The 23,218-nt window shown below is 47.5% G+C and overlaps 2 protein-coding genes across 8 annotated transcripts in view; one reads left to right on the top strand and one right to left on the bottom strand.

The window, feature by feature from the left end:
- The first annotated feature begins 7,612 nt into the window (after positions 1-7,612).
- Positions 7,613-8,768, top strand: TEX38 (testis expressed 38). Its single transcript, XM_007480219.2, has 2 exons — positions 7,613-7,770; positions 8,117-8,768. Exons 1-2 carry the CDS (start codon positions 7,695-7,697, stop codon positions 8,656-8,658), a joined length of 618 nt encoding a protein of 205 aa, XP_007480281.1. The 5' UTR covers positions 7,613-7,694; the 3' UTR covers positions 8,659-8,768.
- A 1,125-nt stretch (positions 8,769-9,893) lies between these two features.
- The window catches only part of EFCAB14 (EF-hand calcium binding domain 14), a 33,706-nt gene continuing 20,381 nt past the window's right edge, over positions 9,894-23,218 (bottom strand). For all 7 annotated transcript variants that reach the window (XM_007480214.3, XM_056815189.1, XM_001375126.5 and 4 more), the window contains 3 exons: positions 18,794-18,905; positions 15,947-16,075; positions 9,894-12,587 (listed from right to left, as the gene is read on the bottom strand). In XM_007480214.3, coding sequence (XP_007480276.2) covers positions 12,394-12,587; positions 15,947-16,075; positions 18,794-18,905 — 435 coding nt within the window. In that variant the 3' untranslated portion in view covers positions 9,894-12,393. The remainder of the gene's footprint in view (positions 12,588-15,946; positions 16,076-18,793; positions 18,906-23,218) is intronic.

The following is a 23,218-nucleotide window of genomic DNA, read 5'->3' as shown; positions in this document are numbered from 1 at the left end:
CTGATCAATTTCTTGTTGGGTTCTTTCAAATTTTGACCATTTTTCAGGTCTATTGGAGCATGCTCTCATAGCTGTCAATAATGCTTCTCTGGCCTGGTTTAGTTTTGTGTGATCTAGTTCAACATTGGGGTTCCAATGTGGATCTTCAGTTGGCCAATAATGTCCTTTCCTACCTTGTTTTTGATTAGCCAGAGCAATGATATTGTGTTTTTCTCTTTTTGTTAAAAATGTCTCTTAACAAATTCTCAACATCCATCCAAGTGGGGTCAAAAGTTCTGAATTTGTTCTCTAATTTTTTTATAATTAATATTGGTTCTTCCTCAAATGATGGAACATCTTCCTTAAATTTATTTAAATCCTCAGGGTTAAAAGGTGTGTGATGTCTTACAGATACAAAGTTCCCATTTTTATTAAAAGTGGGTACTTCCCTTAAAGGAAATAACCTATCTGAATTATTTGGTACTCCTGTTTCTGTGCTTCTTAATTCATTCTCAATGGGGTGGGTATGAGAAAAAGAAGGGTTAGGCACACTGAGGGAGAGGGTTTGTTGTTGTCCCATAGTGCCAGAAGGATCAGAGGTGTTAGGGTTGGATGAATGAGTAGGGTGTGAACTTAAGGTTGAGGCATTAGGATGGTCAGTATGGGTGGGGTGTGAACTCAGGGTGGTGTTAGGGTTGGAATCATGGGTGGGGGGGTGAATTTAGAGTGAAGGGTGTGGAATCGGAAGCACGGGCAGGGGGAGGGGTGGGTTGGTTAGGAGCAGCGGGTTCTGAGGCCGATTTGGCAGGGGGAGCAGTGGGTTGGCTAGGAGGGTTAGTGTTTTTCATAAAAGCTATGAGCTTCCCCACACTTTTCTCTAACAACTGAAGCCGAGTATTGAGTTCTGTATTTTGTTGAATATTAGAAGGAGCAATCGGCTGGTTTGACTTAGAAATGAGTTTTTTGAGGAAATACAATATTTCAGCTACAACAATCAAGATCTCAAGGGAAAGTAGTATGTCAATTAGACTTTGCCATAAATTCCATGGGATGAGCCATTTCAGAGAGACAAAGAATTGTATATTTACAAGTTTGGTCATGGAGCTGATGAGCCAGCTGTTAAGTAAGTTGCAGACCAATGCCTGTACTGTAAAAAGAACAATGTATTTACTGGAAAGCCAGTTGTTAACTAAGTTGTGAGCTGGCTGTAACCCCATATTTCTAAAGAAAACACGTGGGGAGCAGGACAAGGCCAAAAGCTTTTCCCAGGTTTCCCTTAATCCTAATTTAGGCAGTTGTTCCCTAAAGGAAGGTAATTTAGAAAGAGCTCTCCTAGCCAAGACCTTAGGGCCCTGTTGCTAAGATTTAAAACAGCTGTGTTCTGTTTAATTTAAGGAGAAATCAAAATGTTTTTTACTCACCCGCTCTTGCAGCTGTGTTTTGAAGCTGAGTTAGCATGTTTAAAATGACTGACTGACAGAGCAAGTAATAGAGAGAGAAAGGAAAGAGATTTCACAAAAATTTTTTGAGGGTTTTAGTCACAACCTTTGTGGTCAGCCATAAACTGTGACCATGAAAATATTGGTTTTTTTTTCAAGACTTTGAATTGACAAGAAATGAGAAAAAAAATCAATGATTCCAATCAAAAATTTAAAAAGCAATAATAAAAACAAGGGGAAAAATCAGGAATTCAATTTAGGGGAAGATACTACTATTGCTTCATATATACAGGAATTACAGCACAAAATACATGAACTTTATGAATCCGGATCTGCAGTTCAAGCCAGACCACTAGACTTTTCTCTATGACCTGAACCCAGGAGACAAAGTGTATATTAAGAATTTCAAGCGTACTAGAGCAACTCAGCCTTCCTGGGAGGGACCATTCCAAATATTGTTAACTACTCCAACATCTATAAAGGTTGGAGAGGACTCTTGGATTCATTGCTCACATGTGAAGAAAGCATCTTTTCTTGAGACTGATTGACTCTATCCTATCATATGCATTGGAGATAATAATCCATAGACAAATGGTTGCTGTTTTTTGAGAACACATTGAATTACTTATTTTTTCCTTATTTTTCCTTATTGCTTTTCTTTTGATTAGAATATTTGACTTTTTTCTAATTTCTTGTACTAAAGGTACATATAATCAATATTATTTTTTCTGCAGTAATATAAGTTTTATATATATACTTGCTATAATATCAATGCATACCCAAAAGCTTTAAACTATAGGAACCTGCCATTTATTGATAAAATAATATGGGATTGTGATTAATGTTTGTATCTGATTCTAGAAAATGGGATAAAAAAACAAGGAACACAGACTTAACCTGAAAAGTGCCAAAAAGAGCACACAGGTCAAAATGAAACCAATCCATGTGGGACTGATGAACTTCTACACCAATATTGAAGGAGTTGAAATTAGTGTGAGACTCGAGGTTGCGACACTTGGCATATGTTAAGTCGTAGGACTTCCTTGTATCTACACTTTTTGCAAAGTACTCATACAAGTACAACATTTGACTATCATGCTGACTCCCTATATCCCTGAGAATGTCAAAAATCAGACTAGGGAATGACACTTCCCTATCAAAATAGAGTTCTAGTTCCTTTTCTTCTTATATTATGGCAACTTCCTGTAGTCTTGGCTGTGAATGGATAAGTGAAATATTACTGCATTTTAATTCTGTCCTACAGAATTGTGGGATAGAAATGACTTTAAATTGGATATATACAAGGGCCTATTTTTAATTATTTTTCTTCCCCTTATGTTTTTTCGTTATTTTTCTCTTCTTTTGATAATTGACTCGTACATCCCCATAACTCAACATTGCATCCTGAACTGAACTGGATGTTTTTTAACACCTACTTCAGGGGGGATTGTATTTTAATTTAAAATCCAAGATTTTTTATTTTTTGTTTGAGATTGTATTTTTATAAAAATCCAAGATTTTGATTTTATTCGAGAAAAGATCTTCAAGGAAGAAGCTTGCTAACTCCTAAATCCAGAGAGAATGAACTGTTGCAGAAAGATGCCAGAAAGCCCACACTACATCAAGAAGATCAAGAATGAACTTTGGGTGTGGCTGATTGAACTGAAGTTTGATTGAACATTTATTGTAGATGTGCACTTTTATTCCAAGGAGACTGCCCCTAATTTGGCTTTCTGTCAGTGCGCCTAGCAAAATATTGGTTTTGCTTTCTTTCCTTCTTTTCTATTCCTCCCTCACTACTCTAATTTCCTCTTAGAAATTGAATATTGTATCCTTCTGTAGTTAGAAGTGCATTTAGGACTACAAGATGATTATGTTAAATGATCAATGGGGAGATTAGTCTCCCAATGATCATCAGAGAGGATTGTGAATCTTAAAACTGCTCAGACTCTACCTTAGAACATTTGGTTAAGGCTATTCCCCATTTTTAACAATGGAGGTACTTAGGCAGGGATGTATTGGGAACTTTTAAAATTACTCCACCCATACGTAGGCATACTTTAGGGGAAGATAAAGTTGTCAACTCCTGATTGAATAGTGAAGGTACTTAACTCATACTTATAGTGAGGCCAAAACCTTAAGCAAGGTCTATTTTTAGATCTAATACAAAAGGGTGCTAAGTACCTATAAAGGTTAAATTAATCACTAAAAGGTCAAGCAACTTACAAAGGGCAAGCTTAGCAAGAGGTGTGAAGTTTTAGTCTACTCAGAGAAGGTGATAACAAAAGAAGATGTGAATTAAGAATGATCAGTCCTGTGGAAAGCATCTACTGTGATTGGTAGATGTGAAAATTTAGGGGAGGTGATATAGGAGAAAATTCTCTTTAAAAGGAGGTCAGGAGCTCAGAGCTGGGCCTCTGTACTTAGTTGAGTTTGGAAGCTGAATTGGAGGGTCTCTCTGAACACTAGAGTTTGCTTGGGACAAAAATCTTGTGGTGAGTGGATAAAAGACTGACTTAGTTTTCTCTCTTAAAGAGAAAGGCTGAGGCCATTTGGCCTAGGCCCTGGCTTTTTCCTACTATTTCCTCTTACTCTGTCTCTCTCCCTTCCCTTAATTCCTTCATTTGTATTAATTAAAATCTCCATAAAACCCAGCTTGTGTATTTTCATATTTGGGAATTTTTCCCATGGTGACCACTTATTTTTGATTTAAATCAAGACACTAAAAATTATCTTTGCAGTTTTGGCATTTCAAAGTCTTACAAGTCTTACAAAACCACATTTTCGTGGTCACAGGGGTCAGTCTGGAGGACTAAGGTTATGGAACAATTTAGCATTGGGTGAAAAGGACTCCATCTGGTCATTCCAATCATTCCCATTGCTGTTAAACTTGAGGGACAGCCTGGCTGGACCCATCTTTCCCTTGTTGAACTTTTTCTTCCACCAGAGATGGTCCTGGACTTATATACATACCTGTGAGGACCTTCAGTACCTCATCAGGAAGACCTTGAGGGACTCCCTGGATGAGCTGTGTTTGTCTGGGTTTGTCTCCTCTAGGCCTGAAACCTTTAAGCTTCAGATGATGGCTCCTGCAGGAAGGCTATCTGCCTATCCAGCCTCCCAATCTACTGGCCTCCTTCTACTCATCAGCCCTCTTGCGATTTGGCCCAGCACAGACAGGGACAGCTCTGTGCCTCTTGTCAGCCTGAAGTTATGGAAGATGAGACCTTCATCCTTCATCACCTCAAAAGGGATTTGGGGTCCAAATCGTTTGAGGGGAAAATGATGAGAGGGCTGAATTCACTAGGACAATCAGTGTCTGAGAGCCCTGGTGAGTGGCATTTGTGTTGACTAGGGAGAATGCCCACAGACCAATTAGCCCTACAACTGTATACAACTTCAAGGCTTTTCCTTCAGGGAGGGGAGCACGTTCCTACCCCAGGAGGGAGAAGAGAGAGGAGCCTGCGGGGCGCATTGCCTCTAGACCCACAATAAAGTTTTTTACTTGGTATGGAGAAGGTCTGAAGTGGTCTTTCAAGAACAACACTGAGCAACACTTTGCCCATAACACACGGACTATGTCAGCAGGCATTTATGAAGCACCTGTTGAGTGCCGTAATATAGGGTTGTTAGAGGGTGGGTTTGGAGGTTTTATTAGGGCCAGTAACAGAAGATTAAACTGTTTTGGGAAGGCCACCCAAGCCCAGTGCAGGCAGAGACACTGAGATGTCACACACACACACAGACTACTAAAATATGTAATAAGTTGGTTTAATGAACAAGGGACAGGTTATAAGGGATTTGTAGAAAACTTAATCTAATGTTAACCACCTACACCTCCCCCAGATCTAAAATATCTCTACAGAGGTTCCTTCTGAGTGATTTCCTTACTCCTCTCCTTACTATCTAAACCAAATTCCTGTACTTGGCTAAATTAACACTAAACCCCTCTTTGACGGGTTTAAGGAAAGGTCTGTGTGAGCCAGATAGTGTAAAAAATAGACTCAAACTCTGGACTTCAATCCCCAGAAGTCCTTGCTCCACTTCCCCAGAATGCTTTGAATTCTCACATGGGCTGAGATCAGATCGAGAAGGGATTTAAGCTGATTGCAAAGGCTTTTGTGGCTCTTTTTGGACTTCCATTTTGGAGCAGACGCAGCTCTTCCATGATGTGAGATTATCTTGTCTAGGCCTCTCTGGCCTAGGCACGTGTTTCTTATCCTGTATTTTCTTTAATCCTTAATCTTTAATAAACCTCTAAAAAATATAATACTCTTTGCAGAGAGAAACTCATTTCTACCTGCCTCAGTCTCCCTAAATTTTAACTGTTACAATAGGATCCAAGATGGTCCAAGATCCAAAAGGATTCTAGGTCTGGTCTCACCCTCAGATGCCAGATGTCTCAGGATCAACATAGGAATTCTACCACAGCCTGCAGAGAAACAGGATACCAGAGCAGCAGGTAGGATGGGAAGATAAGGTAGAAGACAGCCATAGGGAAATAGCCAGTCTCCTCAGGTCAAAACCCAGAGAGAAGAGCCCAGCCCAAGCCAACTGTCTTAGTAGCAGCACAGCTCCCAACAGAATTCCAGAATCTTGTACTCTGCTGCCCATGCTTCTGCCCGTTGCAAACTCTCACATCTTAACTTTTCCTATAACAGTGCGAGGGACTGAAATAAACAGCATACAAGATAGAGACAGAGTGGGGGAAGGGAAGGGGATAAGCATTTATACATCACCGGCTGTATGCTAAGCTTTTCATAGATCTTGACTTTCACAACAACCATTTGAGGTAGGGCTAGTATTAATCCCATTTTGTAGTTGAGGGAACAGGGAAACAGGTTCTGTGTTAACCTCTTGTCACTAAATTGCAGGAAAGAAGTATCCCAGGGTCATAACAGCTAGTAAAGGCACGAGGTCAGGGTGACCTCTGGTCTTGATTCCAGGTCCAGGTGGGAGGACTCCTCCAGTGCAGGTAGCTGCTCTACAGCCCCTTCCAAATGAGAGCTGCAGTGAGGGGTATCCTAGCCGCTGACAAGATGAAGCCCCACATGCCTAGAAGATGGGTTTGGCATCAGGCAATGTACTGCTGCTGAATCTGTCTATCCCCTTTTCCTTTGTGAATAAATGCTTAAAACCAAACCCTCCTGGGCCTGGAGTTCGTGGATAGAGGGGTGGAGAGGTCCAGGGAAGGGAACATTGGTTCACAGGTGGCTTAGTCGGAAGGAGGGTGAAAACAGGCAGGAAATGGGCAAACATGTGGAACCAAGGGGGATGGATCTCGGAACCCAGAGGTCAGTGCTCGGCATCTCAGTTCAGAGATCCAAAGGCTTCAGAAATGAGTTAGGTCAAAGGCCTGGAGTTGGCTCCAAGGAGAAGTGCATTCAGAAGGCCCCAGCTAGGGTCATAGAGAACAGATTTCGATCTAGAAGGGATTTGAAAGAGCAGAATCAGAATGTTCCCATTTTACAGATGGGGAAATAGAGGCTGCCTTGCTTAGGCTCATACTATTCATTGGCTGACTAAGCCCTGGGTGGGGTTGGGGAGGCATCTACCAATGGATGCCAATGGATGTTTCTCAATGATTTTCCTTAAAGCCCAGTTAGATCAGACTCCATTTGGCCCTGTATTTTATAAGTCCAGATTTGTCCTGCCTTTTCCAAGTAAGTACCTGATATTTTCAGTGCGTTGTGCCTGGCTTTGCTGGGAGAGACTAGTAGATAATACCCAGGCCTTGCCTTCAGAGAGCTCACAGACTGCCTGCCTGGGGAGTTAAGACATGGACGCACTTCAAATGGGCTAGGCTGGGCCAAGCGTTTATTCAGGCCCTCCTGGGTGTCAAGCTTATGTCTAAGGGGGGATGGCATATGTGTCCATGAGCTAAATTCATTTACTCATTCAGCAAATGTTTATTAAGCCTGTGATGTGCAATGCATTGTCCACCCTGGGGTGGGGGGGTGGGGGGAAGGGGAAGGAGAGGATAATGGAGGTGAGGTAAGACCCTTCCCTTCTCCCAGTGGCCTCCTGGATCAAATTATGTCACAGGACCCCCCCAGGGAGCCCCAGACCTCAAGGGAGGGCAACCCTTTCTTTTTTGTGCCCCTCTTTCATGCCCTGGAGGGCGTGGGGGTGTTTCACCCAAGTGACCCCCCAGCCTCTAGAATGTTATGGTTCTGGAACCTGGCAACCTGGAGGAATAATAACGCCTGGGGGTTCTGACCTAGCATTAGTTGGAGGAGGGCTGGGAAGGAGGGCCTTCCCTCTGAGAGCCTGTTGATGCACGCCTCACCCAGCAGCACCCAGCCCCCTGTCCTCATGGATCCCCGAGGGGACCGGCTGAGCATCCCTGGTGGTAGGTGGCTCTTCTCTCCTTCCCCAGCTGGGGAAAGAGAGTGGCAGGGACAGTCTTAATGTGTGGCTGGAGTAGAAGACCAACAGGCGGGAGTAGAGGTGGGAAGACCCCTTCCCCTGCCCCCATCTTTTGCTGGCAGTTCCCCAAGTGGCAAGGTCAATTGGTCTCTCCTCGAGTGGGAACTCTGCACTGCTAGAGAGCAGGCCCTTTTATAAGTCTTCCAGCCTCCCGGGAGGCCCGAGGGAGCTCACCAGGAAGGAGGAGGAAGGCATGCTGGTGGTGCAGTGGGTGCAGTGCTCCCCTCTCTGGTCACCAATTAATGCTAGTTCCCTTTTTCTTCCTGGAGTCTGGCTCCCACTGTACTTTGGTGCCTTGGGGCTATGCTCTGTGGTTACTGGTGGCTGCATGGTCTTTCTCCACTGGAGGAAGAAGGTTCGAAGGGAAGAGCAGGCCCAGGAGTGGGTGGAAGTCATGCAGGCGGCCACCTTCACCTACAGCCCCCTCCTCTACTGGATCAACAAGCGTCGGCAGTATGGCATGAACACTGGGATCAAAGTGGAACTGCCCATGGTCATCCCGAAGCCAGAGGTCTCCAAACCCCTGATAGGCGTCCACGAAGGAAAGAGCAAAGCCATCCCAGCCAGACCCATCCTGTCCTCGGCCTCCGCACCACCTCTGGCCTGTTATTCAGCCCCAGGGCCACGCAATCCCACCTTCCAAGAGGTGCCCTATGCCCCTTCGCTGTGCAACCTGCCGCCCATGGCGAACCACTCCGCCTCCTACCCTTTCACCATCTACCCTGAGAGGAGCACCCAGTTTCATTCTCTGCCAGCTCTGGCCCATGGGGACTATCACTTCAACCCCAAGAGCCTGGCTTATGAGCTGTAGCTTGCCCCTGGTCTGATGGAGGCATGGGGAGGGCTGTGGGGTCAGGAACCCCCAATGGTCGGGGGTTTGCTCTGGATTCAAATCCATGCAATAATCTTTTTTTCTTAAAATGTGTGGCTTCTTTCTTAATTGCCTTACGGGAACAAACACCCTATCCCCACCCAAAGCACCATTAGCCAACAAGTCTGATATTAAACTTTTTAATAAAAAATGAAAAAACCCCATTTTGGTTTTGAGGATGGAGGCAGCTACCAAAACCAGTTGAACTTGGGGCTGTGGACCTGATAACCATTTAACCCGTCACAGTCCTGACATGGGAGGCTGCATCCTTAGTCCAGAGAAGGGCAGCCATGGGTATTTCATACCACGGTGACAAGGCAAGCCTCCTTCCCTTCAACGCTCATCTCCCAGTCTATAAAATGAGGTACTTGGGTGACCTGATCTCCCCCGTGGTGCCGTGTGACCCGCTGGCCTCCAGCTGCTCCAAGTCCTCTCGTGATCCGCCTTAGTGACCAGCAGCACCAGAGTCCATCTACTCTGGGGTCCCTTCTTCCCCCCAAGAGCCTCACCCCCAGGGTCACCACTGCCCAGGTCCTGGTTCTCTCAGGGGGAAGCCCAGGCTGACAGGCTTGGGCTCTAATCATAATGATCAGAGGATGACAAACTTTAACACAATCTCTGAATCAAAGCTCTTTACCATATTGCAAAGGAAGAAACAGGTTTTGTGCAGGGGGCTAGAAAGTGTCCTGCTCTGTGGGGTTCGACTGCTAGATGCCCTGCCGACTTCCTCATTGTGCCCGCGTCTCACAAATCTCTATGGTGACGGAACTTTGCTTAAATCCTGCCAGCTGCACTTGAGGGAAAAGCCCCCAACTCATTGTTCGTGTGGAAAAAGAGCATGGGGCTTGGGAATCAAAGGACCTGGATTCCAATCCCGACCCTGCTCATTTCCCGAGTCTGTGCTGCCTGTAGGAAGAGGGGATTCCTTGAAGCACACACTTTGGAATTCTTCCCAGGTGGGAGAAACACGAACCATTCTCGGGCCTGGTCATGGCTTGGCCTTAATCTTCCCTTGAGTAGGTCAAATGGTCCCAATTCCTCTGGTATTACTGCTCCCCCCCCCCCATTCCACCCCCCCAGTCTCCACAAGTCCATCCTCCAGGTGGCCTTTTCTCCTTTGATGCACAACCAACTGGCTCCTTCATCAAAGAGCTTTAATCACAGATAGTCAGAAGAAAAAAGGAAATGCCTTTTATTTAAATGAGAACTGGTTAACAAGGTAGTGCAAGGCTCCTCTCCGGCCCCCAGGGTGACCTGGCTCTAATAGGAAAGCAGGCCCAAGGTAGGGGTATAGGAGGAAGAGACAGAGGGAGGGAGATAGGGTGGGGGACAACCCCTGCCTCGGTCCTTGGCAGCATGCAGGAACACTGGTTTTGGACTGTAGCCAATGAAGCAGGGGACCCCTGCCCCCACCCCCGCCCAGGTTATGGCCAAGAAGCCCCAGGCTCCCTCATTCTCAAGCTTGACCTGCCTCACTTTCCATGCCTAGTTCTTGACCAAACCCTGCCCCAAGAATCAGGGAACTGAAAGCAAGAAAAACCATTGGCCAGTTAAGAGTCTGGAGGTGAGAAGTGGCATGAGCTGTTAAGCCAAAGTGGGGAGAGAAGGTCAAATGTAAGGAGCTGGGAAGCCTCTCTGGTCCGGGGTCAAAGTGCAGCCAGCCTCACCTCGTGAAGAAGCCATCACTTGGGGGTGGGGTGGGGCCTGGAAGAGGTGTGGTAACTGCGGTGCTGAGGGAAGCTTGGTAGGAAGTGCTGCTAGTCTACGTTCTGCCGAAGGGGCACTTCAGGAGGCTGGAAGCCACCGTCTTGGCTGAGGCCGGTGACTCAACCTTGGGACCTCCCTGCTTGGGCTTGGCTGGCAAAGGTAGATTCACTCTCTGACTGGCCTGGCCTGGCCTGGCTTTTTAACTAAGAGCTAAGCAAGGGTTCTCCCCTGACCCGTGAACAACTGCTATGAAACGAAAAAGGGCAGCTAACATTGTGCTCTTAAATGTTTCATAGAAATTAAGTTTTCAAAAAAACTCAGAACAAAACAAAAATAAACTCACAGGTATAGACACAAGATCTATGGTACAATATGTACAGCTCGTGGAGTGATCAATTTATTGCTAGAATTTTATTTGGTTGTTAGAGAACTGATAGGGACATATAAAATGGGGTCACAGGCATGGCCAGGACAGGGCGTCTCGGGCACCCAAGGGGGTTCAGGCTACTTTGAAATGGGGTTCCAAGACTTCAGAGCAGATCAAGTACTCCTCTTGGGCAATAGCAATGGCCAGAGGGGGATGCAGGGAAAGGAGCCGGCAGCCAGATGTGACTCACCCTGGCAGAGAAGGGCTTCAGCCTGCTCATCCGTGGTTGAGCTTCACATGCCTACAGAAGGTTATTGTTAACCAGCTAAGTCCAGGATCATGCCAAAGGAACAGCAGATGTCCGCGTAGGTACAAGGCTTTACTGCAAGGCTGCAAAGGGCTCAACACCAAGTTTCAGAGTCGTGGCCTGCAAACTAGAACAGCGCCCCCAAATAAGGGCGCCAGTGATGAGCAAGGACGCTTCCTCCTCTGGGATCCAGAGGCCACTTTTGGGGATGGCAGATGGGCAGGTCAAGAGAATATTCCTACCAGCGCTGGACACGTGTCACCTGCCCCACTGAGAGGGGCTGGGGAAGAAATGATATTGCACTTGCTAAGATTCAAGGGCATTCCTGCTCTCCTGTCTCATCAGACACTTCTGACATTTCCCTTTTTGAACTTGCTGCCCACAGAAACCTCCCAGAAGGAGGCTCTGAGACCAGCTGGCAGCAGCGAAAAGGTCCAGGTGAGCAGGCTGAGACCAGCCTGTGTCCAGCCCATCCGCTGGAGGAGAGGATCTGGCCTAGCCACAGGTTTGGGAGGGGGCAGGCAGGGCTGGGAGAGGAAGGCAACATCTCAGGAAGAGGAAGAGAATCCACACCATCCTTTCCTGCAATCACTTTAGCTAAGCTCATCAACCTGAAAGCATCCAACAAGGCTGGGAGGGGGCCCAGGGGCCTTTTCTGACCCTGCTGGTCAGACCTGGGTGAGGGGGCAGGGTGATTGCTTAGGGAGAAAACCTGGGGGATTCAGCAGCTTCCTTACCCCCCTTCCTCCTTCCTGGGTCATTGGGAAGGGTCGGGACATGAATGGCTGATTCTAAACCATTTTCTCCCATCCCTCCAATGCATACAATTCCCTGCTCAATGTCAACTACTGACAAATGCTTGGAAAAGGCCTCTCGGACAGAAAAGACAAGATTTTTCTGGGTTTCTATAAAGTGCAGCTAATTTAAGGCAAATTTATGTAAAATAGAAAATAGGGGTTCCTCTCTCTATGTACATATTTCTCAGTTTAAAGACATGGTTGTCCCCTCAAGAGGGACTAGAGAGGAAGGAGGGCTCCCTGGACTGGCGGTAGTTTTAAAAGCGACATTCTTGTGGGTGCCCTGAAAGCACCTAGCTCCTGCTGAGCATCTGACCAGAAGGAAATATTCTCCTCTTTAAAAAAATAGCCGTTATATAGATTCTCCAAATGAGTTAAAAAGGTGCTGGGGGGGGGGTGCTACGCAGCTTTGAAGACGTGGGGATTGCTGGACTGAGGGAGGGCTCACTTGTCAGGCGACGGCTGGCTAGCAGGAGGCCTGTGCTGGGTTTCCAATACTAATTCTGTTCCATATGCTCAATGCCTAAAGCCAGTCTCAGTTCTGGGAAGGAGTAGCTCCCGTCTCTGTCCATATCCAACTCTGCCAGGCTCTGGGCAGACGGGATGGCAGGGCCAAGCAGGTGCTGAAGATCCTGGTAGGACAGTTTTCCTTCGGGCCCCCGGCCCATCCTTTGAAACAAATCCAGGAGATCTGTGGAAACAAGGCACTTCATTATCAACAGCACTCGGCAAAACTGGCTGTAGGGGAGTTGCTGTTCAGTTCTTCGGTCGTGGCCAGCCCTTTGGGACCTCATTTGAGGTTTTCTTGGCAAAGACACTGGAGAGGTTTGCCATTTCCTTCTCCAGCTCATTGGACAGATGAGAATCTGAGGTCAACAGGGTGACGTGCCTTGTCCAGGGTCATACAGTTAGCTAGGAAGTGTCTGAGGCCGGATTTAAATGAGGTCTTCTTGATTCTAGGCTCCATTTACCGGGCTACTAGCTGCCTTTCATTGCATCTGCTCTAGACTTCACTGCAAAGCGAAGAGACCTGAAAGGCCATTTGGTCAGGAAGGCTGACCCAGGTGCTCCGCTTAGGGCAGGGAGAGGGTGACAATGAACGGCAGCTCCTGTTTCTGCATGAAGTGACTTCTTTAGCTCAGAGGGCCTCATCCTGGGCCACCCGTAGCCTTGAGGAGAGCCAGAGGCCCGTTTGGTAGAGACAACAGTGACTGACCTTCCTTCCCATCTGGCTAACGCCCTGTCCTACAGGCCTGTAGATCTGCCTTGCTGGCACGTGAGGGGACTGGAGAAAGGCTGAGGCTTGGCTAGGACAGGCAGGGGGGGCGCGAGAATGTGAAGGGAGAGCAAAGGTTGCCCTCCTGAGAAGAATCCTCCCCCACAGCTAGGAAGGGGCAAGTTCACCAGATCCCCCTCAGAACAGAAATGGCAGCTGGCAGCCTCAGTTAGGAAGATGCTGGTCAGCTCCGAGGCTGCTGCCCCATAGTTCTGCTAAGGTTTCCCAGATGCCTCCTTAAAGCCCGAGGAGGAGGAGGAGAGATGCGCAGCTGCAAGGCGCTCCTCATCAGCTCCCGAGGGAGCACCAGGATAGGCTGCCTTGGCCACAGCGTCTAGGGCAGGAGAGATGCAGCTGGGTCTCTGTACTAGCCACTAGGGGGCGCCAGAGATCAAAATGACCTCAGCCCTTGGCTGGCTGTGGGGCCCAGGGCAAAGCACTTAACCCTGGTTGGCCTCCATTTTCCTCATCTGTAAAAAGGGATAACAACAGCACCTGCCTCAGGGCTGCTGTGAGGGCCAAATGAGATAACAATTGTCAAGCACTGGGGCCAGCGCCCGGCTCATAAAAGGTGCTGAATACCTGACCACCCCCCCCCCCCATCTGCTGCCTCCTCTGGGGCGCTCCCAAGGCTCAGGCCTATGACTCAGTGTTACTTACACAACGCCTGACCCCCCTACTTGGCAAGATTTAGCTGCTGACCTGCCACAAGCAAGTTCCTGGATGTCCACCATCCTGGTCCTCCCATGACCACACAATCCCCTTCCTCTGCTCTCCTGCCTCCTGGGGGCCCGCCCAGATTGCACAAGACCCCCCTGTGCTTCCTGGAAGGCTGAAAGGCTGGGCATGAGGCCAATGATTCTCAAACGAGTCCAACTTCATTCCAGATTTCAGTATAAAAGGGAGGGAGAGCAAATGTCCAGAACCTGTCTCTGGAAATGTAGGCCAGAGACCCCCAGAAAAAAGGATGGGAGGGCTGTCAGGTGACAGAAAGGATTATACTTAGGTTGTGGGCCCAATGGGGAACAAAAAGAAGGGTCCCCCAAAATAGGGAAGGTGGCCGCAGGAAGGAGTGAGCCCCCCAACCCAGAATGTATTCAAGAGGCTGTCTAGGCTTTGGAATCCCAGAAGCCTGGGGGGAGGGTCAGCCTAGAGCTGACATGTCTCACTCACTCACACTCAACAGTCAGTGACCCTCCTTGGATGTTTCCATTTTTTCAGCTACATGCTTAATTCAGCATTAATGGGCAGATGAAATCCTCCACCATGGGCAGCATCAGCCCTTCCTGAAGACCCCCAGAGCTGGGGGAACCCACCACCTCCTCCCCGGCAGGCAGACAGGGTCAGGACATGGACTCCAGGCTCTGCCTTGGCATCCTGGCTGCCCTCCTCTGGAGGCTGTCCATCCCGTCACTGTCCTTACACCTGAACACAACAATCCAGCCATAGCTTGAGTAGGCCAAACAGTCCAGCCTCAGGCCTGGGACGCCTGCAGAGTGGCTTAACTGGACGGTGCTGACCCAGGCCACTCTGCTGTACCTCTCTCCAGCCGAATCAGGAATGAGCCCTCTACCAGGGATGTTGGAGATGCAATTTCTGCACTGGGGTGGTGGTGGACTGAGTGACTTTTAAGGTCTCTATCGGGGGGACTCTGTCCATCAACAAGCATTTAGGAAGTTCTCACAGTGCTACAAAGGAAGGCCCAGGGCTTTCTCCCCCTGGAGCACTCCTGTGCCAGGTGGCTGGCCCCTTCTCCCATGGGCATTCAGGGTCTCTGTTCTGGGGCTGGGCCCAAGCAGGCCCTGCTTCATTCCTCTCTCCGCAGCCTGGGCTGCTGTGCCTCTCCCTGGTCCCCCTTTGGTTCCTATTAGAATGGAAGTCCCTGGAGGGCAGGGCCTGGTTCTTTCTGCTCATATTTGTGTTTCTATCACTCAACACAAAGCTTGGCACAGAATAAAAGCTTAAAAAGTGCTAGCTGTCTGCCAGCCAAAAACAGCCCCTGCCTTCAAGGGGCTCATATATTCAGGGAAGAGAAAGCATATTAATGCCCGGGCAAACGAGTTCTCCCACAGAGGCAATGGGGTGATTGCCAAGTCTTACACTTGGGTCCTTCCTAAGGGCATGGGAAGGGAGAGCCCCTTCTCTGTTCTTTTTTCTGGAGGATTCTGTTCCATTCTGAGCAATGATTAGCTAGAGCATGTCCTGAGGAGGGCAGCCAGGAGGAAGAAAGTACCTTCAGCTGAGACCAACCACCTCATTTTACAGGTGAGGAAACTGAGGCCCAGGGAGGTTGCCTGAGACCACGAAGGTACTAAGGAACAGAAGCAGAATTTGAAGCCAACTCCCCTTCAGTGGCTCTTTCCACTGAATCACATAGCTTTTTGGAGGACAGAATTAGGGACAAGGCATAGAAGTGGAAGCAAAGATATGGACTTGATTCAAAGGAAACGTTTCTTAATGCTTTAGCTATCCCACACTGAGATCAGCTGTATTGGCAGTAGTGGGTTCCCTCTCCCTAGAGGTCTTTCTCTGAGTCATGGACCTGGGCCGTCTTCTGGAGGATCCTTAAGAAGGTCCATATGGAAAGGGGCCTCTCATCTTATGGGTGGTGTGGCATTATGAGGAGGGTAATAATGATCCAAGGTGAGATCTGCCAGGTCCTCTGATTTGATTTTTCTAAGGTTCCACTGAGATTCCATTCACATACTCTTGGCCCACTTTCCAAAGCTCCTCAGCCATGCCCCGACCACTGGAGCCAGCTCTCTCAGACTCACCTGTCAGGCTGGAAATTCCTGGGATGGAGACAGGTCTCAGATGGGCAGCTTTCTCCCCCTGGGCTCCAAGAGATCGTGGGGAAAACTTTGGAGATGCTGATGGCTTTAATGCAGCACTCTGTGTTTTCCCTGAAACAGACATACATAGGAGAATTAATCTTAATGACTGACACCAAATTAAGCTGGTATGGAAAGTCCCCTTTGGCATCACCTGCAAGGGGAAGGCATTAAGTGCAGTAACAAATTCAAAGGAGGGAAAATAGCATGACAAAGGGCGTGTGCATTGTGCCGCCAGAGAGACCTGACACTAACAACACTTAGGCTAGGAATCAGAAAAAGTCTTAAGGGGGCAGCTAAGTGGCACAGTGGATTGAATGCCAGGCTTGGAGTCAAGAGGATCTGGGTCCCAATCTGGTCTCAGACACTTCCTAGGTATGTGATCCTGGGCAAGTCCCTTAATCTCAATTGCCTACCTCTTCCTGGTCTTCTGCCTGGGAATAGTAAAAATTAAATGATAATCTCTAATAATAAAAATATATTTTATGGAGGTTTATTAAGGATCATTAGAAATCCAGGAATAAAGAGGATAGAAAATAAAAACCACATGTCCATGGCTGGTTAGCCATTTTCAAATTTTCCCCAATCACCATCACTGCTGATGCTACATCATGCAAGAAGAGAGGATGGGGGAGGTGTTACTGCCAGTCAAATACCAATAATGTGATCTCGGCCACGTGGAGACACAGGAGAGATTATAGGGAATTCTGGGAAATATCAAGGACTTCTGGGGAATGAAGTCTAAGGTTCAAAATCTCCATTTATACAGAACTATATTGATTCTCGGACAGAAAGTAAGGATTAAAAAAAGGTCTCAAAGGGAAACATGAAAGCTAGATGGGCTCTAATGACCAAAGATGTTGACCTGTGAGCTGGAGAAGAAAGGGAACAAAGAGGGCTTGGGTCATCCACTGTCTTGAGAAAAATCCCTCCCTCTATTCTGGTCTCCTAGAACTCATCTGGGGTTTGCTTTTGCTCTCTTCTTCCTCCTCTAAGGATAGAGGACCTGGAGTAACCCTAGGCACAGCAACTAGGGAAGTGAAATCCCAGGAAAGCAGAGAGATAGGAGATGAGCACCAAAGGATGTTGGGATGTGAGGGAGGGAGTCCCTGTCATTGCCAGTGGGAGAATTATGACTTGTGGGAATGGAGCAATCAGAATGGACAGTCAGGTCTTTAGGCTGCTGGCTGGTGAGTCTGACTCAATCCTGGAGCCCATCATGAAAAGGGTTCCTTAAGAGTAAGTCATGCCAGATGGAGTGGTCAGATAGGGAATGAATGCTCGAGCAGAGCACCTGACAAAATATCTCTATATTCTCTCTTGGGGATGCTGATGGATCAATGCAGGTTCCATAAGGGGACAATCTGGCAGATGTGGAATGCACAGAGGGACTGGGTCTAAAGAATGGGACCAAATGGTTGGAAAGTGATCTTGGGGAGTATACTGTCCAAAATCGTAATTTAAGATCAGATGTTTTTTGAGGGCTCCTTCTCAATATCTGCCAACTACCCTTTCCTCCTTGGTTTCCCTTTACTAGGTCTTCATCAGTGCTAGTAAGGGAGTACAAAGAGGAATGGTCAGATGAGTAGGAGAACCTAGAGGGAAGAATGGCATCTTACTGGTGACCTCATGCTGATGACCTTATCAATCCCCTGGGGTGAGGTGAGGCAGGGGGAGGTGCAGGAGTCTGGCATCCTTCCTCATCATGCTGTGGGTCCAAGGATCCTCTCTACATTTCTAGTGACACTCCAAGTTGAACCTCTTTCCTGAGCTCCAGTCTAGCAATTCCAACTACCTCTTGGACACTGAAGCAAGTGTCCCACTGGCACTTCCAATTACAGAACTGTCCTCTTTTCCTTTCTTTCTAACTTTCCAATCACCCTAGGTCACAACTTTGGGGTGGTCTTGGCCTGCCCCCACCCCTGTACCCCACCAAGCCCAACTTTTACTCATTCTTTCTAGTTCGGTGCATCCTGCATTGCACTCCTTCTCCCCAACTCCTCACTGGCCTGCCCACTTTCTCTAGTCTGTCCTCTGCTCAGCTGCCAAAGTGTCTTCCTGGGCATGCAGGTCTGGACACAGTTCCACAACCCTGACTCAGGAAGCTCATTGGCTTCCCAGTACTGCCAGATCAAATAGAAACGAGTCTGGCACAAAGTGACACAAGTGTGTCTCCTTCCAGACTCATTAATTACCCTGCTGTGTCTACTGGTCCAAGGCTTAGGCTGCAGCAGTAGTGCAGGGCTGAGACATTGGGAAAACTTTCTGGTGCTACTTAGAGCTTTCAAGTCATCTGATGAGGTGGCTGCTGAGTTCCAGGGCTGCACCCAGCTCGGCATGTCTGGAGATGAGCTTTAGAAGGGAAACCTAAAGATTCACTTCCCTGGAAGTTTGCAAGGAAAGGGCAGCCAGCTATCTTTCAGGATGGGCCAGGTAGGGTCCTTTTAAGAAGCAGGGCAGGACAGGAAGAGAAGGTGACCCCCACCTGTAGTCACTGGTGACTTTTAGGAACACTGAGGTTTCCCATCAAAAAATGGTGATCCTGAAACACTCACCCATAGCTACTCCTCGAGCCAATTTTCTGTTAATAATTAATGGGTCCAGGAAATTCCACCTTCAACTCAATAGGTCTTATTGACCCTTACTAGACGCTAACTTTCATTGAGAGAATCTTTTAATCTGGTGCAGGTGCAATCAGGGGTGCTGATAGGTTGCCCCCCTCCCCCCCACCTCTCCTGAGGCCTACCTAGACTTCAGGAAGCATTCTGAAGGGATCTTGGACTTGCTCACCTTCCTCTGAGTTCTCAGGGGGTCTGTTGGGTTCCGACTTGCCTGTGAGAGCATTTATCAGCTGTACCTTCTCCCTCAGCTTGGATGCCTGGGAGTTTGGGCTGTCTTCTTTCTGCCCCAAATAAAGATTAAAATAGGTTTATAGCAGAGTATATACAACTAATATACCAGAAGACAAGACTGCTATTCCTAAAACTTGAAAGGTTCTCACCTATCACATGGAAAAAAGGATTCAGTTTGGTCTGCTTAGCCCCAGAGGGCAGAATTAAGGAAAATCGAACAAGTTTTTACCTCTAGGTATCACATATATTAAGGCCTCCTAATAAGGAATTCTAAGAACAGACTGATGAAATGAGATGACCTGGGCTAGAGTCCCTGTATTGTCATTTAATTGAGGTGTGACCCTGAATGTCAGTTTTCATCTTGGTGTGCACACCTGCCCCCTGCAATGAATCTCCTCTGATCCTCCTTACAACAACCCTGGATGTGATAGCAGACAGCTGCAAATTGTAAGGGGCCATATGTTCATGTAAGGTTTTACCACCTAGATCTGTGTTGGAGAACCTATGGCATGTGTGTTGGGGTGTACTGAAGGGAGCTGCTCCCCTCCCCATCTCCATGCCTGCCTGAGTACATTTCTCCCATCATCCACCCAGCAGCCCAATGGGAGTGCTTCCTCCCTTCCCTGACTGGAATAAGGTGGGGGACTCACATGTGGCATGGGTTGCACTTTGAGCACTCAGTCTCTAAAAGGTTCACCATCACTGGCCTAGATTATGGGAGTTCACAGGAAGGAGAATTCATGTCTGGCTAGGGCTGAGATAGAAGAGCCAGACCTCAAGACGACCATTCTCTCCTGGATGTGGGTATTCTTGGCAACAGTGCAGATTGCAGCCCATTCTGTCTACTCCCTTACTCCAGGGCTTCTTCCACATTCTCTTGGTGCTGGGAGGAGAGCTGTGGGACAACTGGGGTGTGCTTAGGTGTTCCTTGGCCTCAATGTACCACCTGCTCTTCCATTCAATTGGTGACATCCTCTATACTTCCTGGTTTGATGGGTGTGTTCACAACCATCACATGTCTTTCCACTGCCAGAGCGAATTCTTCAGAAGCTTCAGCCTATCATGGACCAGAAAGGCCGGTCTTGGTTTCTGGAAGGGCCCGGGGGTCAATGGTTCTTGGTGACTGAGGCTCTTTCTCAATCTTTGGGGCTGAGATACCATTCATGGCATGACACCTCACTGTGGGGCCTCCTGAAGGTTCTGCCTTGGGCCCTCTCATCTTTTGGTGACCTCAGTGTTTCTCCCTTCAACTGCCTCCTATGTAGTCCAATTGTACTCTGCTGAACTGCAGTCCTCTATCTCCATCCACCTACTGTGTTCTGAACCACAGCCAACTAGCTTTTGGTGCCTCCTGTGTCTGAGGTGTTGATGGGCTCAGTATCTCAGACTCTGCTATTTCATCCAAGAGGACTCAGGCTCTTTTTTTCTCAAATTTTCCTTTTACTATTGAGGCCTCTGTCATGTTCCTAGTCACCTAGTCCCCTGGTCTGGAGACCCCCTCAATGCTATCCTCTCCCCATTTCTTTATACACAATTAGCTATAAAATCCTGTTGATCTTGCCTCCCCATCCACCTTTATAGCTGGTCACTGGTCTCTCTCTGCCTCTAGGGGCTCCCCAACACCTAGCTCCTAAAGCATATATCAATTCCTGCCATTTGCCTGCTTAATGGCTCCCTATATTAGCTCTTCAATCCCAGATTCCTATTCCCACTTAACAAGTTGGCTCTGGTCGGCCCTTCTACAATCTCTTCACTTGCTCTTTGGTCTAGCCAAACTGGCCGTATTTATACTTCTAGGCAGCACCCACAGTCTCCTACCTCAAGGCCTTTATCCAGGTGGTCCCACATGCCTGAAAGGTACTCCATCTTCTCCTCCAGTTTCCTTCAAAGCCTAGTTCATGAGAATGTGTGCTCTCTGAGAGGAGGGGCTGTGTTGGCCTTTGTATCCACAGAACACAGTAGGTATTTAGTATCTGCTGATTGTGGTCTCCCACGTGAGCTGCTCTATGAAATCTTTCCTGATCTCAAGTTCCAGTGCCTCACCTCCACAGTATTTGTATTCATTTTAAAAAATTCACATGGTGTTTTCCTGATGGAATGTGAGTTCTTTGAGAGCACACTTATCTATTTTGGTATGCTTAGTGCTGAGACTGCACTAAGAGATTAATAAATGCTTGTTCACTCCTGCAGTGCCCCTCTTTCCCTGTTCCCTGAGACCTTCTAGCACACTCCTGAATTCAGGGTCCAACTCATTTTCCATCTCCAATGTCTGAACAAGATACAGATCAATACCAATGGCCAAGCTCTCTCTTTTGCCCATCCAAGTGCATGCCCCAGTCTGGAGGATGGATGTATGTTATTCATCTACAATGTTATGGGGCTTGGGGCAGTCAGGCTTATGTCCCCTGGGAGGAAGAACATCTGGAAGGCATCATCATCCCTGTTACTTGAATGCCTCACTGGATATCTTCTACAAAACATCTTCAACAAGCATAGTTTATTACACAGGGTTCTTGTCACACCCATAAAAGATTATTACAAAATGTTGACACAGATAAGGAAGAAGCCATGTTAGAGAAGAGTTGATATAATGGAGCTTGACTTGACCAAATCGAAGACTTTTTTTTTAGTGCTCAAAAACTTCAGTGCAATGGGATCTTGTCTTCCCTATAAAAGATATGGTCTAATGTGGAGTATTGTATTATGGAGTCCATAATGATTGTATTATGATGGTAAAGTGGGCATATGGACACTGGTGAGAGGTCCTTGATATCTTCCCCTCATGTAAGATACCTTGAGGGTTAAAGGATGAAATCCAGCTCTAAAAGGGCTTCTCAAAGGAGTATAGATGGCACCCTGAATATCGACTGCCCTGCTTGCCACCCACTATAACCATGGGTGTGAGGATGTTCGTCTCTTCTGGAGTTAAGGTCTAGTCAAACACATGGATGATCTCCAGGATACTGGAAGGAGTTATGCTCTAGGAATAGAAATTGTTTCATGTTGGATTTGTCAGCTGAGGAGGATCTGGGCCAACTAGAGGACTCTACCACTTGAACTGGCTCTGTAGAGGGAAGCGCGCACAGGGGACAGAAGGATTTAGCGTCTGCTACTGGCTGTGAGCGCTCAGTCTAGGCCAGGTAAAGGTGGCATGGTAGTCCCAACCATAGCCAGGTTAAGAATGTTGTCAATCTGGTGTCTGTTGAAGTTGACAAGCTCCATGGCTCACCAGCTTTTTGGACACCATTCTTGCAGCACCTTCCAAGTCTCCCTGTAGTGAAAGGGATCAGAGTACACTGTGCCATCAATGTTCTTGGGAAAGAATTGAACTTTACCTAAAACCTAGAGGACCAGAGCATGAAGTAGAGGTTCAGATATTGGAGCTGGAGCTGGGAGCTGGCCAAAGTCTTCCTGAGGATGGGCACCATGTCCTCGAGGTCACAAACACCTTTTCCCAGGCCACAGCCTTGCCTGACCTGACACTCCACTGATCTCGATCTTATTGCTATAGATGGTGGCAGTCGAGGTGGCATTTTCCAATGTTGGGCATAGGCTCAACACCTATTCAGGTTCACTCTTGCATGTGCCTGGCCCCAGGAGAGGCATCTTCTCTCCAGCATGGAGAATGCAGGCCAATGCTGTCATGGCTGGAAGCTTGATTGTGGCCACTTTCTGGTCCATAGCCTTGCCTTAGCTGTGTCCCTCCCTCTCCCACTGTGCATCTCCCTCTCACTATATGGTTTCTCCAGGATGCTTCTGACTTGTCAAAAAGCATGCCTGAGATGGTACTGGCTTTCCTGTCCTGGATGGGAAAAAGATGGCAAGATCCACTCCACCTTTTATCTTCTTAATGCCCTTGTAGATCCACTAATGACACTTTACTCCCTAATTCAGGCAAAGGCATTCTAGGCTTTTAAGGGAACAACTGTGCTGAACTGGGGCCTTGCTTGTTCCTTTGATTCCCCTGGGCATCTGTCATTGTGGTCTCTCTTTCAAGTGGGGAAAAGATTTATACAAATAAATAACTTTTGTGTTCATGCCTGTACATAGACAGATGTAAAGAAGCAGTCAGAAAAGGCAAGGAAGCTTTAAAATAGCAGTGGCCAAGATGTCACCGAGCACATGGAATTAGCAGCACAGACTTCTCCCCAGCTGTCTTGAAGGGCATTTCATCTGCATTCATTCCATCTGAGCCTCCCATATGGTCAGTGTGTGTATGTAGGAAGCACTCTCTGAAGCTTAGTCACTGTGGAAGAGACAGCAAGCATCCTGACCAACTTTTCCTTCCTAACACTCAGGGTTTTAGGAAATTCTCAAAGATTCTTTATAGATCCTTTTTTGGGAAGAATGAAGGAGGAGACAG

Source organism: Monodelphis domestica, chromosome 2, assembly GCF_027887165.1.
Source record: "Monodelphis domestica isolate mMonDom1 chromosome 2, mMonDom1.pri, whole genome shotgun sequence".
Lineage (NCBI taxonomy): Eukaryota > Metazoa > Chordata > Mammalia > Didelphimorphia > Didelphidae > Monodelphis > Monodelphis domestica.
The sequence above is the reverse complement of the archived record's forward strand: the minus strand, read 5'-3'. Positions and strand labels throughout refer to the sequence as shown.

Excerpts from the sequence above, each read along its gene's own strand:
- TEX38 (XM_007480219.2), top strand. The coding sequence starts at position 7,695 with ATGCACGCCTCACCCAGCAGCACCCAGCCCCCTGTCCTCATGGATCCC. Across the intron at positions 7,771-8,116 it reads CCGGCTGAGCATCCCTGGTG|TCTGGCTCCCACTGTACTTT; the intron begins GTAGGTGGCTCT and ends TTCTTCCTGGAG.